General features: G+C 41.2%; 1 protein-coding gene across 2 annotated transcripts in view; it reads right to left on the bottom strand.

Moving 5' to 3' along the window:
- MAP3K5 (mitogen-activated protein kinase kinase kinase 5) overlaps nt 1–17,270 on the bottom strand; it is a 194,417-nt gene that overhangs the window by 25,108 nt on the left and 152,039 nt on the right. For both annotated transcript variants that reach the window (XM_057737704.1, XM_057737705.1), the window contains 8 exons: nt 15,881–16,008; nt 15,068–15,204; nt 14,027–14,132; nt 9,123–9,280; nt 6,923–7,100; nt 6,277–6,297; nt 3,241–3,418; nt 2,982–3,150 (listed from right to left, as the gene is read on the bottom strand). In XM_057737704.1, coding sequence (XP_057593687.1) covers nt 2,982–3,150; nt 3,241–3,418; nt 6,277–6,297; nt 6,923–7,100; nt 9,123–9,280; nt 14,027–14,132; nt 15,068–15,204; nt 15,881–16,008 — 1,075 coding nt within the window. The remainder of the gene's footprint in view (nt 1–2,981; nt 3,151–3,240; nt 3,419–6,276; nt 6,298–6,922; nt 7,101–9,122; nt 9,281–14,026; nt 14,133–15,067; nt 15,205–15,880; nt 16,009–17,270) is intronic.

Here is a 17,270-nt window from a genome sequence, read left to right on the forward strand (position 1 = left end):
CGAATAAGATGAACAACTCCAAAATTTAAGAATTTTGGCACAGCCAAGGAAGTGAAGTCTCTTGCCAGGCTCTGCGCTGAGGGCTGGGACAATGACACTAACCGAGGCAGTCCCTGCCCTGATGTCCAGCCAGGGAGACAAAGAAAACTCCCAAACAAGCAGATACTTTCTGTATTAAAAAAGCACACCCATTGGGGATGATTATGAGATTTAAGCAATCCCTGCATTCGGTGTTTCTAACCTAAAACAGAAGCCTTCATTCCACAGTGGCTACTGGTGATTCCCTCCCCGAACCCAAGCCCCATCCCCTCCCCTACATTATGTTCCTCTCAGCACTTGTCACTCTCTGGCGTAGCAGGGGGAGAGCAGTGTGGTGCCTGAGAGCACAAACCCTGGGGCTAGACAGCCTGCGTCCAAATCCTGACTCCATCGCTGAGGGCTGCACACCTCTGCGAGTTACTCGACAGTTCTGTGCCTCTGTGTCCTCATCTGCAAAATGAGGATACGAATAAAACTACTGCTGTGGGACTATTGTTACAAGGATTAAGTGAGTAGAGACACAGGAAATACTAAGAACAATATCTGGCCCATAGAAAGTGTTTGTTCGTATTACTATATATTTAACATATATAGAAACATATATGCAACCCACATAGTATGTAGTAACATATAACTATATATTTAACTATACTTGTTACTCTACATTCAATTATGCCTTTACTACATGCTATTGCTTTTCTTCCTCCATTAGAATGCCAGCTTCAATGGGATGCAGATTTTTTTCCCATTTTGTTCACCATGGTGTCCTCAGCACACAGCACAGTGCTGGGCATCTAGTAGATGCTCAGAAGTATTTGTTGAATGAATGACCTCCAATTACTACTGCCCAGTTGCTCCTTCTGCCTAAACTTGGTCCCCCTTCTTGTCTTACACCATCCGATTCTCGGTCCTTGGATGACCACAGTGAGCAGACGGAGAGGCAAGAGTGCTCTTGCAGACTGCTTCTGCCTGCTCCACATCTCCAGATTCTTACATGGCATCCTGAGCACTCATTCTACCCCCAGCTCAGAGGCCCGGCTGCCCCTCACCCCAGAGCACTTGCTTTCTGGGCCTCAGAGTCCCTGCTCACTTGAGGCAGCTTCCCTTTAGGACCCAAGTCAGAATATTCCCAGAACTTGTAGATTTCAGTTCTTCCTGTACCCAGAGACCCTGATGACACACATGGCCTTTCAGCTCCTCCTATGGGATCTAAAGACATGAATATTAGAGAATTCCTAAGGTGATGCAATCAGCAGAGAAACTCAGGAGGGTTCTTGAGACAAAGAAGAGCAGGGGCCAAGAAAGAGAGAGCCTGGCTCCAAATACAACCCAATAAAAACTGAGAGCAGGTAAACTGCTTGCCTGAGACTAAAACTTGACCTGAGGGGTTTCCCTCGTGGCACAGTGGTTAAGAATCCACCTCCTAATGCAGGAGACATGGGTTCAAGCCCCGGTCCAGGAAGATTCCACATGCTGCGGAGCCACTAAGCCCGTGCACCACAGCTACTGAGCCTGCGCTCTAGAGCCCGTGAGCCACAACTACTGAGCCCATGCACTGCAACTACTGAAGCCCACGTGCCTAGAGCCTGTGCTCCACAACAAGAGAAGCCATGACAATGAGGAGTCCGTGCACCACAACAAAGAGTAGCCCCTGCTCGCCGCAAACTACAGAAAAGCCCACGCACAGCAACGAAGACCCAATGCATCCAATAAAAAAAAAAAAATTTGACCTGATCCCTCCAGCTCCATTCTTTCTGTAGCTATTTCCCTAGGACAGAAGGAAAGAAGTTATGTGTGGTCCACAGTGCTCATGGAGGACAGGCAGTGGCCACAGGTGCTAAAGCGGAGGCACAAGTCCCTGACACCCAGAGAACCAAAAAAAGATGCAAGTGTCATGTTTGGGCCGAGCATGGTTTATACCCACAGGAGGCAGCACCCATAGCTTGGAGGTGGAGGAAACCCTAGTTCCCCTGGGGCAGAGTTGGGAGGGGATTCTTCCTCATTTATGTAAGCAGAATCCTAGGGAATACACTTTCCCAGGTATTATGGACGAAACTCTGTCGTTTCTCCCCACCCCCCGATTCATGTGTTGAAACCTTAACCCCCAGTGTGACTGTATTTGGAGACAGGGTCTTTAGGAGGTAATTAAGGTTACGTGAGAGCACAAGGATGGGGCCCTAATCCAACAGGACTAGAGTTCTCATGAGAAGAGAAAGCGACCTAAAGGGCACACAGAGAAAAGAAGCCGGGTAAGGACACAGCAAGAAGCTGGGCACCTGCAAGCCACGGAGAGGCGTCTAAGGAGAAGCCAAACCTGCCAACACCTTGCTTTTAGGCTTCTAGCTTCCAGAACCATGAGAGACAGATTTCTGCTGTTTAAGCCACTGAAGGCTAAGGTATTTGTTTTGGCCACTTAGCAATCAAATAGCAACAGGGAACAAGAGTTTGACCAGTTTTGTTTCTTCATAGCACGAATGACCTCCTAGCACCCTAGACAATTTACTTATCATTCCCCACCACCCTCCATCTAAATGTAGCCCTCCAAGCACAGAGGTCTCCGCTGAATCTGTGACGTTTCCCAAATGCTCAGAGGAGCCAATGGCAGGTACCCTGGTGCTGATGTCAGAATTCACAGTTCACATGGCTCGATGCACGTTAATGGATTGAATGAATACACAAATGAATGAAGGGTGAAAAGGCTTGTAGGGACCAGACAGAACTTCATCAACATGAAAATGTTGCTTTTGACTTAAAAACTGCTTATGTTAAAAAATGCAGTTTCTGTGTTAGCTTTCTGCCTACCCCTAGGGTACAGGAGTTTTATTGTCAAAAGGGTAGCAGCTTCCTCGTGTCTTCACATCCCCTGTGACAGTTCCAAGTGGTTATGACACCATTAAAATACATAAACTCTAGGGAAATGAAGTCTCCGTGAGCAGTTTTACCTGAGCCAAAGATTCCAGTAAGTTTCTCACAACTTTGTCTTGGTCTTCTGTCAGGATCCTGTGAAGCGTGGCCCGTCTCTCACTGTCCTTCCTCAGCATAAAAAATCCGGAATCTTTTTCTTCAGGAGAAGGTGGAGCACTGTGGTCTTCAAAATTTTCATCGGGGATGCTGTAATCATTTACACAGCACAAGTCACAATTTCTGTTATCAAACAACACACAACATACCTCTCTCTCCCAAAATGAGTCAGGTTTTTACCCGAGGAAGAGCGTCCGTATTCCTTTGACATCCTTTTCTCCGCAGGACTTGGCTCTTGTTTTGAAAGAGAAGGGGTCCACCTTTAACTCCGTGTCAGGAGAAACTGAGCCGTACTCGCTGCTGCTGCTCGTGTCCTCCACCAGGACAGGCACCGGCAGGGAGATGCTCCTAAGATACTCTGCGTGTCACGAGAGGGGAAAGGAATGATGAATGCCTCTAAGAACGTGCACGCACTGACACACCTACTGAAACAGCAAGATTATCTGTCCAGTGTCTCGTTCCAGTGAGCAGCAAAATTATGCTACATAAGAGGCTGGTCATGGGACCACGGTTCCTCCCATGCTCAGTGTAACCCATGCAGGGGTTCGGCGAGGAAAGGGCCTCCGGGGGCCTGAAAGCAATATCTCAGGGGCGTGAAACTGGAGGAAGCACCAGACCCAGCAGTTCTGGGTTCTGAGCCCTTTGTTTTTATTGTCCACCTATTAGAGTTTAGGAAGGTCATTTATGGGTCTTAGTTTTCATATCTGTAAAATAAAGGACCAGATTCATATTTTTTTTTTCCTGCACCGCATGGCATGTAGGATCTTAGTTCCCCATCCAGGGATCGAACTGCTGCGTTGGAAGCATGGAGTCTTAAGCACTGGACCACTAGGGAAGTCCCCGATTCATAATTTTTAAACCATCTTCCTCAGAAGTTTAAGGTCCACCTAGTATCTTGGGGCTGCCTTGGATGGGGTGAGTGAGTAGGATTCTGTGATTCTAGGACACAGGTTCCAACTCTGCTTTACCTAAAGCAAGTATGTTCTTTCAGGCATATATCAGGGCTCTGCGTAAGGATTCATATTTTTAAAAGAACAGTTCTTTGCTAAACATAAATTTTGGAAACTAAAGGACTAGATGATGTCTTAGGTCTTTTTCAGTTCTTAGACATTATGATTCTATAACAAATGTAAGCTTTTATTTTATTTTGACAGAGACTGAACTGGCACAATAGGAGGTACCTACATTTCATCAAATACTAATTTTAAAATAAGTAATTTTTGCCACAAACATCTTTATCAAGCAAATCAATGTCTCAGGCCAAAGGGGCAGAATAGAAAGGGATGGGTCACTGGGAGATAAAAAAAAAAAAAAAAAAAAACCCAGAGAATTCAGGAGGCCTGGGAGAAGTTCTGAGAGAGGAGAAACAGGAGGGTTCTTAGGGAAAGGAGAGGGGACTTCTGAACTGTGGCCAACAATTCTAAACGAGCTACTGGGCATGGACAGGCCAGAGCGAGAAGAGACCAGCAATAACTGTCATAATGGCCACCTTAAGGCAGTTGCTAAGCATCTCACATGTGTGACTGTAACCATCACAAAGCCCCATGGGCAGGCTGTCTAATTGAACCCACTGGACAGATGAGGTGACTAAGGGTAAGTCACCTCCAAGGTCACCCAGTTAATGTGTGAACCCAGCTTTAACCCCAATGCCCATCCTCTTACTTCTGACTCTATAAAATCTTAAGATTCTTAAGTTTTTTTTTTTTTCCTGGCTGTGCTGTACGCGGGATCTTAGTTCCCCGACTAGGGATCGAACCTGTGCCCCCTGCAGTGGCAGCACTGGACCACCAGGGAAGTCCCTTAAGATTCTAAAATATCTTAAGTAAAGTGAGACTCTAAAGCCAGAGCAGAGTCCCACATGCTCTTGACTCAGCCTGAGTGCAGAGCGGGGAGGGCGTGTGGGAAAGCAGAGTTCAGCAGACAGACACCTGGCATCACATACTTGTTCTAAGGCACGTGCTCACCGAGCGGGCTTGTGGGCAGAACTGGCAGCTTGAATTCTCTCTCTCTAGCTCTCTCGCCAAGTGTGTACAGTTGAGTTCACATAATTTAAACATGCGCGTGATGAGAGTCTGTTTCCTGCAACAAAAACCTACCCATGTGGAAGGGATAAAGCTATCACGGATTGAGCTTCTGGGCATGGCTCCAGCCACTTTTGGTAAGACATTTTTTATTTTGTTCTCAGAACCAAATCTGGGAAGTAGGTATTATTCCCAACACAGAATGCCTGGTGGAACAAGTAAATTGCTGCGTGTCACATATTTAGAAAGTGGCTCAGTTGGGATCAGAACTGACTTCCGCCTAAGTCCAAAGTGAATCGACTTCTGCTTAAGTCCAAAGTCAGTGCCCATTTTATGACACCAAAAACAGGCTGGTGGGAAGGCTGTAAAGCACCCCAGGTCCACCTTGTGAAATACAATAACTGCCTTCCAGCGTCTAGGCTGCCTGTGGAGAAAGGAGGAAAGGGAGGGTGGTTCTCTTCACAGAGTTCTCCTTGACTCTCAGAATTGAAGGTGGAAAACTGGAGAGGCTGTGGCTAAGAAACTCCAATTACTGGGTCTCTTCTCTGGGCTGACTGGCTTTGAGGCACCTAAGGAACCTGCAAAAGCCTGCCCCTGGCCTGTGGAAGAACGCACACGACACTCAAGACAGTGGATGGTAAGCTCCCTGCCTATTTGATCAACAACTCATCCAACTTAGGAAAATCCAAAACCATGGTCATTTCTTTCCTATTCCTTGAAATGCATTAGTTGATCTTCCTAGAGCAAATATACCTTCCTGGTTAGGATCTGCAAAGGCCAACACTAAAAATCAAAAACACAACTAGTCCTGACCAACTAAAACCAGAGAGCATACAGGATGCCAAAGGTGACAGAGGAAGGTGTCTGGCATTGACATTTTCCACAAGAAATCCATTAGGTGGCCAACTGCTCCTTGATAAGAAAGTATGGACTCCTCTTAGACTGAAGGTTTCAAAAGTAGAGTCACCATCTTGCACTGAGGGAGGAACAATGGAAGCCTGTCTCATGAGGGAGAAAGGTGAGGGGTTTCTGAAGGAATGAGCCCAGCCAGGCTTGCAGCTGCACATCCTCAGTACCCAGAGGAGCCCCTCCATATAAGCAGGGAGCAGAGGATGAGGCTCTTTGATAGCAACTCTAGAGCTCATCTATGATGCACCACGCTTCAGCTCAACGGACAATATAAAAATAAACTCACCATTTGATCCAGCTGAAAGAGCTGTGGAAAGAAAAGCAAACACAGCAACATAAGCACGTGTTGGGTTTGTTGTTAAACTGAGAAATCAATAAAAAGTGAAGTGAATGCTTGAAATGGGATTGATGTCCTTTCCAAACATTCCGTCTGCCCATCGCATCCCACACAAACACCAAAAATGCTAACAACGAATCATTTACTGGTGTTTTTCTTTCTGAAATGAGTTATGGAAAATATTGCAAAAAGACAATCTATATTTTTATATTGCTATTTTATTTATAACTGGCAATCTTCTCTTTTTTTTGGGGGGGGGGTTAATTATTCAGAAAGATAACTCTAAGAGGCAATGAGTATTTTCGACTACCTAAAATTAAAAGAACAAATTATCTAGATGGCTTAGAAGTTTAATAGCTCTGTAATAGCCCTGTAGCCCATCAATGGCAATTTAGAGTTTTAGCTTGAAAAGGCTACTTTTCATCCCTTTTATACTTTAATCTTTGTATCAGCAATGCTAGTATATAGATGCTGATATACCAATTCCTTACCAACCATGTGATAGGAGATTATTATGTGTGAGCCCCTAGCATTTGTGAAACTGATGGTAACACAGCTTCCTGACACCAGTTTTCAGTGCAATGCAAGCACATACCTGAAAGCTTAGGTTGTGTCTTTTTCTTTTTGCTTGAAACTTTTAAGAACTCATCCATAAGCAGGTCGTTAGCACAGTCTCTCTTGTCAGGGTCTGGTTCAAAACATTTCAATATGAACGCTTTGGCCTCTGCCGACATGGACTCTGGGATCTCTGGGTGGACTTTAAACATTCCCACCTAAGACATAGCACAACATGACTTCTGAGTGACCGTCTAATCCCACGAGCTCTGAGTTTCATAACCTGGTCACCTAATGTAACAAGCTCCTTTATCATATACTACAAATTCATGGGTTTTCTCAAAGTGAGACTGGGCTCATTCTTTGTAGGTTATGGAAAGTTTCCAGAGTGCTTCTGTAACTTTATCAATGATATAAACATAGTAATTAGCTTAAGATAGTAGACAGTGCTATGAAATAATAATTCAGTCCTCAAAGCTTTGTGCTTGGCTTTTTCCATTTATGAGATCTCACTGAATACTTCCAGCAAGCCAGTGGATTAAATATTATCCCTGTTACAGCAATGAGAAAAATGAGGCTCACGGGGGTGAGGTTACATGCTTATGAAAAGGCAGATTTGGGATTTGAACCTTCATTTGTTTGGCTTAAAGCATGTGTTGCTTCTCCTGTGCCACAGTTTGTGAATGTTTTCCCTGTCTCAAACCGACCACATTAAAAAAGATATTTAAAAATACTTAAAATTAAAGAAATAGTATTTTTTTATAACAATGAGAACTTTCTTCTCATTGCTGTCATTCGAATTTTTTTTCAGTAATGTTTTTATGTATGTAGTGCAGGAAAAAGCTCCTAAGGAAATCTTTTTTGTTATTAAATAGCTTATATGAATTTGTTATCATATAGATAATAAGATATGATTATCTGTAATAATTATAAAGCCTTCACTATGTGTCAGACAGTGTTCTAAGTGCTTTGCACACATTATCTTAGCCACACCTCAAAAATCTTTATTAGATAGGTACTATTTTTATGCCCATTTTATAGATGAGCAAACTGAGGTACAAGAAGGTTATTTACCCAAAGTCATCAAATAGTTTGAGTTGGAGTCTGGATTCAAACATTGCAAATCTGTGCAGAGCATGCTATCTCGTCTAAAGCATGTTGTATAATAATCCCAGCACTGATGGGTAACAGAGGAGCATTTCAGAATGAAGTCCTAGAGATTGGTGAAAACTTGAAAGATGGGCCAAGAAGAGAAAGACATCCATTCATGTCCAGAAAGGCAGCTCTTTGAGCAGCTCTCATTGTTCTTTCATGTTTGGTTACACTATTCATTTCTGTATCAGCAGTAGCCCATCAGACTGTCTCTTAAAGTAAAGTAAACTTTGTACAAACACAGAAGGTATGTAACATGTGGTCCCTCATAAGAGGCTATTCACAAGCAGAGTAAGTGCTAGAAACATGGTCAGTGGCAGCAAAAGGAATAACAAGTTATGATCAAAAGTCTGATGCCTTAGAGAGTAGCAGACATGTGAGCTTTACTTCTTGGGAAACAGGTGTTCAGTTTAATGTTCCCCTGGCTTGGTGGAGGGGCAGGTGAGGACCACATGGATTCAGAGGCAGGCCATTGTTTGCCCAGGGCCTGGATGCTGAAGCTGTGGCTGTCTCAGGCCTATTTCCATTTCACATGCTCCCTATTCTGAGAGATGGAGCTGCTTCCTTTCCCACCTCCAAAAGTTACTAATGGGCAAATTAACAGGCTAGAAGAGTAGATGGATGAACGTAAGGTTGATGTACTTAAAATAGCAACTATGCCCTTTTATCTATGGAGCCTTCAAGCTACTATGAGAGAGGAGTAGAAAATATGTCTTTAATATCTAGATGGATAAAAAACAGTTTTATCTCTCCCTCGGTGGAAGATTTTTCAGACTGTGTTTCTCAAAGAGCTTAATCATCTTCTGTGGAGTGATGTGTTATTTATACTGCATTGTGAAAGGTGGTCAAAGGAAGTTACACTGAATCTCACTGTATAGCTGGGAAAACTAGTGTGGAGAGAGATGCTCCACGTGGGGCAGAGGTGTTGACCGAGGGAAGTGAATCTTGAACTTTAGATCTTAGATTGTGCTTACTTAGGCTCCTTTCATCTTACCTAAAAAAAATATGACCTACACACAGAGAACATCCAGGAGCTATGAAGAGCTTTAACCATTGGTTTTTAAGACATTTAAGACATGAAATGTGACCTTGAACATAGCTGCTTGTGGTTCCCCCAGTTCATAGAAGGGTGGTTTTCCAGTGGCCATTTCAATGATCGTGCAGCCCAAAGACCAAATGTCTGCTGCTTTCCCGTAGCCTCTTGGTCCTTTATCTATTATTTCTGGTGCCATATACTGAAGGGTACCTGGACATAATTCAAACACAGTTACACTTTAAAAAGAGAAAACAGATGAATATCTAATGAGAGTTTTAATTTCTTTATATAAGGTAACTTTAAAAGTATGATTCAGGTCTTAATCTCTCATCTTTTTTGAATTCCAGTTTTTTCTACTGTTAATAAAAGGGGAAATTGCAGTTTTCATAATGAATTTCATCAGTGATATAAAAATAGCTTATTAATGTCACATGTTTACGAATAGATACTTTCTCATTTCCTAGACAGCAGAGTATAATTGAGGCATCATTTCACTGGGACCTCTTAGAAACTTCTAACAGTCATCTGAGAATAACAGAAAATACATCAACACGCATTTTTCTGCAATCAGTTTTTCAAATACATGAAGACTCCCTTTACATATACGTCCAGTCTTTTCCAGGAGAAATCTAGGTCATTCATCCATTTCCTTAGTCTGTTATTTCTCAGTTCCTGATTGAATGCTCAGTTCTTCTGTTTTCATTCTTATTCTTAATCATGAAAGCATAAAGATTCTGAAAGCCATTGTTAAAAAGAATGTAAACAATTTTGGGTGTGCTTTATTCTGTAAATCTAACATACATGGCTTCTGCTATGAGCCTGCAGTTCACAGAATAACAGATTTAACGGTCAAAGACAGGTCATGAGCCTACAGTATAGACAAATCACCAGAGCGAAGAAGCACAGAATGAAAAAGAGAGATTTAAAAGGTTTCATGGAATCAGAGCATCAAAGAGTGCAGTATGATGCAAAGAGCATTGAGTGGGGGCCAAGAAGCCCCAGTTCTAGTTCTGGCTTCATATATCCCAAGTGGACACTCAATTGCAACTGTCTCATTGGTTCAAACTAGAGGTTAAATTTATACTTCTAATCTGAAGTGATTTCTCAAAGTCCAGCAATGAGTCAGGAGTGCAAACAGGAACAGACAATTGCATACCCCCCAGCTTCTGATACACTCATACAAATGATATAATCAGCAAACAGGAACCCATTTAAGATGCCATAATGAATTATTTCAAATCCTGAGGCATTTGCCAAAAGAGCTCCTTCAGTATTTCCTGAGTCTTAACCAAAGTGACAGACATTTTGATAAATACAGGCAACACCTTTTATGAATACTCCGTGCCTGATTTATAGGTGAAAACTGCTACACAAATTTCCTCTAAATAGTTCCTATAAAATCCACTATCAAAGGCTAGAAACTAGCTGTGTTTATAAAAATAAGAAAAAGTATATTATTTTTGTCAGGTATTGTTATCTTGCCAGGCTTATCTCCCAGACCTCATTATTACATGACAGTCGCTCACGTTCACAGTCACATACAACTCCACATGTCTCCTCTCGGCTTAAATCAGTAACGTTATTGGAGGAAAGCATTTCACCTGGCGAGGGATAAGGTAACCACGCTCCTCAAATCACTACCCTTAGTAGAAAGCTATTATGATTTCTCTCCATTGATAGCTTCCACCAAGGTAATAATTTTTTACAATGTAAATAAAATAAAGTGATCGTTTAGAAAATATGTGCTGAAGCCTACCAATCTTTTATTACCTCTGGATCTAAAATAGAATTAATGAAAGAATTTAAGTCGTACTAATATCTCAGTAGGAATTACAACTGACCAAAACTATAGTGAATTTTAAAAGTTGGACAATTCAAGTAATATCTTAACAACAAATTATGCGATGTTTTTATTCATCAGATGGTATTTCAAAGAGTGGTATCTCCCAATTGTGCTTAATTATCCCCGCCCCCCAGAGCAAGTGCCAAAATAAGCAGGCTTAGTCATGTACACATATCTGCTCTCCTTACTCCACAAGCACATGACACAATATTTTATATAAAGAGATTTAGAGCTAGATCATGAAGATCAAGCCAATCTGGACATTAGCCCAAGGAAAACAAGTGAGAGCATGAACTCTAAAACCCACACCTCATAGATCTTCATTAAAATTTAAAAAATTACTTTAAAATCATCTACTTTAGAATTTCTTTGCCACTGCAACCACCCGGGGAGCCACTACAAGTTAGTGGCTAAAAGCGTAAACTTTGATGTCACACTACATCCACTCACTCATTTAGCAGATCTATACTGAGGGCCTACTGTGGGCCAGGCACTTAGAATATAGCAGTGGCTGAAGCAGACAAAAATCCCTGGGCTTGTGCAGGTTACATTTTTGCAGTGGGAGACAGACAATAAACTATAGCATCATAAATGAGTAAATTATATAATATGTTATATAATATGTTATAATACTATATGTTAGAAAGTGATGTGTTATGACTAAAAAAAAAAAAAAAGGCAGGGGATGAGGATCAGAAGTGCCCAGGGGAGGGCTGCCATGTAAATAGGGCAATCACGGGCCTCACTGAGATGACATCTGAGGTAAGGCTTGAAGGAGGTGAGGGACTTAGCCATGTAAATAGCTGGGAAAAGAGCATTACAGAAAGAAAAGCATGTGCAAAGGCCCTGTGGCAGGACCCCACCTGCTGTAACGAAGGAAGTGCAGGAAGGCCTGTGCAAGGTGGGAAGGGTAGGAAGTGGGTCATAAAGGTAACAGACTCCAAGTAGGTCTGAGCTTTGTCCATCATTGTAAGGACTTTGGCGTCTGTTTATCCAAAAAACAGAAAGCCATCAAGGTCTCTGAGTGATAGGGCTTGATTTATGTTTTTAAAGGATCGCTCTGGCTGCGGTGTTGAGGGCAAGAGTGGAAGCAGGGAGAACAGGCTACTGAGGTCCTGCAGGTGAGAGGTGAGGGTGGGAGCTGTGCAGGCGGCGAGGAATTCGTCCAAATTCGGACACATTTTGAAGGCAGGGCCAACAGCTTTCCTCGGTGGATTGAGCTGGAGTGTGAGAAAAGAAAGGCGCCATGGATAACTCTAAGTTTGGAGTGGCCAACCAAGACAGAGAAAGTGTGGGTGGAACAGGTTTGGGGAGAAGCTAATTTATTCCATTTGGCATGTTAAGTCTAATTGAATTGCAGTTCTTTTCCTTACCAGCTTTGTGACCTCAGGCAAGTTATGTAACCTCTTTCGACTCAGTTCATCAGAGGTTGCCTACACTCGTGACCTGGCCAGCGCTGAGTGAGGCCTGGGAGGCCTGCACACCCCAGGTCCTCATAACCAGCGCTGGAGACAGACCCTCGCGTATGTGTCACACACGCTGCATCACGTGAGGCCAGTGCAAGAAGTCCAGGCAAAGGGCTCCCGGCCGACTGCTGTACTACAACTCCTCTGGCAACTTTAAAAAAATGTTTTCAAGATAAGCAGCAGATATTAAATTAACATCTTGCCCAAATCAAGTGTCTGAAAGTAAGGATTTCTTTGTAGACATTACTGAGTCTTGGCAGCATCTAAAGTATCTCTTGCCAAATGGAGGGAGAAGGAGGAAAAGAAATGTAAATATATTTAAAGTTACTAGAAGGATGGAATTTATTTTGTTCAAAAAAATACACTCTAAATGTGTCTAATTCTGTGCCCTGAAATACCCACTGCAGTGAGAGTAGGAATTCGGTCAGAGATGTTGCTGACTGAATGTTCTGAGGAGCAAACTTAAAGACTTTCTCTCTCTCTTCCTTTCCCCTTTCCAGGCTTCCAGAACAGATACTTCAGCAAGATGGAGGGAAAGATGGCCTGGAGCAAGAAGATCAAAGCAAAGAGCAAAGGGTGGATTAAAAATCTGAGCTCTATTGTTTACAAACTCTCGTGACTTCCACCTGTGAGGTCCTTCCTCTCTCTCAACTTCCTTATCTGCAAAATGGAGGCACTGCCACCTACTTCACGGAATTTCAGAAAAGGGGACATCTGGCCATTTTGCTTTATATTAGACTAAAGGTTATTCATTATCTTTTTTTTTTTTTTTTGGCCGCACTGTGCAACTTGCGGGACCCTTAGTTTCCCAACCAGGGATTGAACCTGGGGCCACAGCAGTGAAAGCGCTGTGTCCGAACCACTGGACCGCCAGGGAAGTCCCAATAACAAGAACTTAACACTTCATGAGAATCAGCAGAATAACGGAGTGGTGAAAGCTTGGAGTGGAGAGCAGGGCTGCAGTGCCAGATGTCCTCCCCATAACTGTTGGACAGTCATTAATCCCTCTGAACCTTGGTTTCCTCTTGGCTACCATGACCTTTCTGGAACTCACTTGGTCTCCACCCTCTCAGGATTTTGCTCCAGCGGCAGCTCAGTAGCTGCATTGCCTAACCTCTCAGGAAAGCTTTCTCCCCACCCTACTTCTGAGCTAGTGAGTCACTTCCTTTTTCTGAATTGAAACCTTAGTTATTTATGTTGTGAGTAGCCGAAGAGACCACAGGGAGAAAACAGATTAGGAAAGAGGGAACTCATCGTCCAAATGGGAAGTGATTAATATATGAGTAATAATCACAGAGAAGCTGGGCTTAAAGAAAAACGTTAAAAAAAGAAATCTTGTCAGGATTATAGTGGTTGTAGACCAACCAGGAGAGAAGTAATGACATGAAAAGAGAAACAAATAACACATTGAGAGTGAAAAAAAAAAAAAACCTCAGCAGCATGAAGCAGGAGACTGAGCGAGTCATATAAATACAAGTAAGAAATGGGCCAGATCAAATTGTCCATCACATTTTTCAGGGAGCATCAAAAGACAGCAACATTAACGTTGGCGAGAACACAAACTAAATTTCTCTCTCACATGATGCTCAAACACAGCAATTATTTCTTTAATTACATAAGATCTGTATCATCATTGCAAACACATACCAGTAAAAGTTTCAGTACATGGATTTATGCCAGCAAGCCTCTTTGATGTCCCGAAATCAGAGATCTTGAGAACACCACTATAAGTATTAATCAACACATTGTCACCCTAGAGAAGAGAGAACTTTAATCAAAAATGTTATTTCTTCCAATACTGTTTGCTGTTGGCTTGAAAGTCTATTAAGAAAAGGCACCCTTACAGCGAAAAGGACACTAATTCTATACTCTTCCTTAATAGTTAATCTCAGTAGTGAATTCTTGACACCATTTTTGTTTACATATTATCAGTTCACAATCTGCTACTCGGGTCACACGGTCAAACGAGGTTTACAGATAGCAGGGGCTATTTGTATGTGATAGGGATATGATAAGTTAAATTATGATATTTATAACTTCTCAGGAACTTTACTTTCCTCTCTATGTTGTTTTACTTCTTTTCCTTGAATATTTAGGGGCAGCACAAATAAATGGGTATTTGGGTTGGTTTTAGGGTAGTAATATTAACTTACTTTCAACAGTCCAGACTTTGTCATAAATTTATTAGTTCTGAATTTTCCCTTTTTAAGGAGAATTTCATAAATTATCTAATTTTAGTTCAATCCATGAGTATATGACACTTGTGAGAAGTGGGGATTTTATATTTTCTTTCTAACTATTCATCCATTAATTGAACAAATATTTACTGGGTAGCTACTACAGGCAAGGATACAAAGATTAACCAGGCTGTAAGCCTCTTGGGAGCAGGGACCATGTGCTGTTTAACTTTGTTCTGCTGAGCCACCAGCCCCACAGAAAACCCGAAACAGTGCCAGGCATGTAGTGGAAACAGTCTTTGTTGGTTGAACATGGTTAAGGGGTTTATTCCTTGAGTAGAAGAGAGAAGACATGAATATCAATAACTGACTCAAGGCGGAGTGACATATTTCTGCTGTTTCCAGGATTTATTTATCATTACAGATTAATACCTGTAAGACAATATGACTTTTGCAAATAAAACTATAACCCATCAGGGAATTTATGAGAATGAATCCTAGTACATCCTACCTTGATATCCCGGTGAACTATCTGATTGTCATGTAGGTACTTTAATCCTTCCAAGATTTGCTTTGTATAAAAGCCAATTGTTTGCTCATTATCTTTCAGTGGGCCCCATTTGGAGCGAAGGAGAGCAGAAAGACTTCCTGTAAATAGGGAGAAACAGTGGATAAAATCTTATTGAGCAAGCACGCTAATAATGTAACATTAATTTAAGCTCACACTGATTGGTTATTCACAGTGGCCTGGGTACTATACCAGATACTTGCGCTCAAATATACATAGGAAAGCATCCCTGCTCTGAAGATGGCCATTATCAGATATAGTCCAAGTAAAAGACCAGTCAATTTGCTAACCTTATTCCAAGTTATGACGATTGACAGAAAAACCGTTCTGATACTTATTTATTGTCCCCTAATAAACCGTAAGGTAATGTCTCACATGTCAAATTTTTCTTTACATTTAGACAAATTAAGACCTATAAACTAGTAAATCCCATTCAATTTTACTCACCTTCAGGGCCCTAGAAATATACTTTTTTTTAAAGTAAGTTGTTTTCTGAGGTTTTCCCATGCTTGCTTTATTTATTTATTTATTTATTTATTTATTTATTTATTTATTTTTATGAGGTATAGTTGATGTACAATATTATATAAGTTTGGGGTGTACAACATAGTGATTCATAATTTTAAAGGTTACATTCCATTTATAGTTACAAAATATTGGCTATAATCTCTGTGTTGTACAATATATCCTCGTAGTTTATTTATTTTATACACAGTAGAAACTTACACTTTTTAAAGAAAGAAAACCATCTCTTACCTCCTGGGACCTGCTCCATGAAGATTTTAATGAAACCATTCTCACTGAAAGAGCCCAGATACTGGACAATATTTTTGTGCTTCAGATGCTTATGCAATGCTATTTCTTCATGCAGCGGCTGGGAGTATCTGAAAGACATGCAAATGTCAATGAGATAATTATGCAGCCAGACTTTTGCGTATAGATTTGAGCAATACACGTGGAAAATTCCAGCTAAGTATATGCCCATATATGGAATCAAATATGACCATCTAAGGCCTTTATTTCTCATCACATAAATTCTGTGAAGTTGGAGCCCTGGTAGGGTCTGAGGGGAAATGTGTCAGGTACTCTTCTAGGTCTTTTATATATATTAATTCATTTCTCAAAACAACCCCATGAGAAGGTACTACTAAGATGCCCATGTTACAGATAAGGAATTGATTCACAGAGAGGATAACTAACCAGCCCAAGATCTCAAAGCTAGTAAGTGACAGACCTAAGATTTGAACCCAGGAAAACTGAAATTATCCATACAGTTCGCTGTCTACATTAACATGACCTTCTATTCCACTGACTTCATAACATAAGTTTATTATTGCAGGACATTCTTACCCAGGAAGTTAAAAATTGCAAATAATTTTAATACTCATTCCAGAACTTATTGAAAGGCCCAGCAACTCTTCAGTAGAAAACATAAAACCATTTATATGCCAAATCCCCTTGATTCTATTCTATCCACTTCTATCATAATTTTTTACCTAATCCTAACCAAGTCTCTACACTAAAAGACCAGCTTTAGACCAGACCTCAAAATCATGTATGTGCTTGGTATACACTGCTTTATCAAATTATAAGATGAAAGTGTTTTATATTTCTGGAACAGGCAGAATAACACTTTTGATGATTATCTGAGGTACTATGAAATTTGTAGGCGCTTAACAATCCTGAATATTCATATCTCATCATATATTATATTAATATAATTATTGTATAACTAACTGTGGTAGGTGTCAGCAATGATAAACATAAACACAGACTCAAAGATAATCCCTAATTTTTTTTCTGTTGTACAGTGGCGGCCACAGGTGTGAAAGGCACTGACCACTAAAACAAAGCACAAGCCTGATGCCTCATAATTTGCTTCAGTTCTACATGCAAGAAATGCTCAGATCTTACAATGGCAAACCCATATAAGCAGAATGGATTTTTCTGAATGCCAATAACAAATACTAGAATCAGTCAGTCTTAAATAATATTAGTAGGTAACAAAAACCCAAATTCATTTAATTAATTATATATATATACACATTTAATTATACGTACGCACACACACATTTATTTATTTGTTTGTTTATTTATTTATTGGCAAGCCACGCAGCTTGTGGGGATCTCAGTTCCCCAATCAGGG

The sequence above is a fragment of the Hippopotamus amphibius genome, chromosome 6 (genome assembly GCF_030028045.1).
Source record: "Hippopotamus amphibius kiboko isolate mHipAmp2 chromosome 6, mHipAmp2.hap2, whole genome shotgun sequence".
NCBI classification, from domain to species: Eukaryota; Metazoa; Chordata; class Mammalia; order Artiodactyla; family Hippopotamidae; genus Hippopotamus; species Hippopotamus amphibius.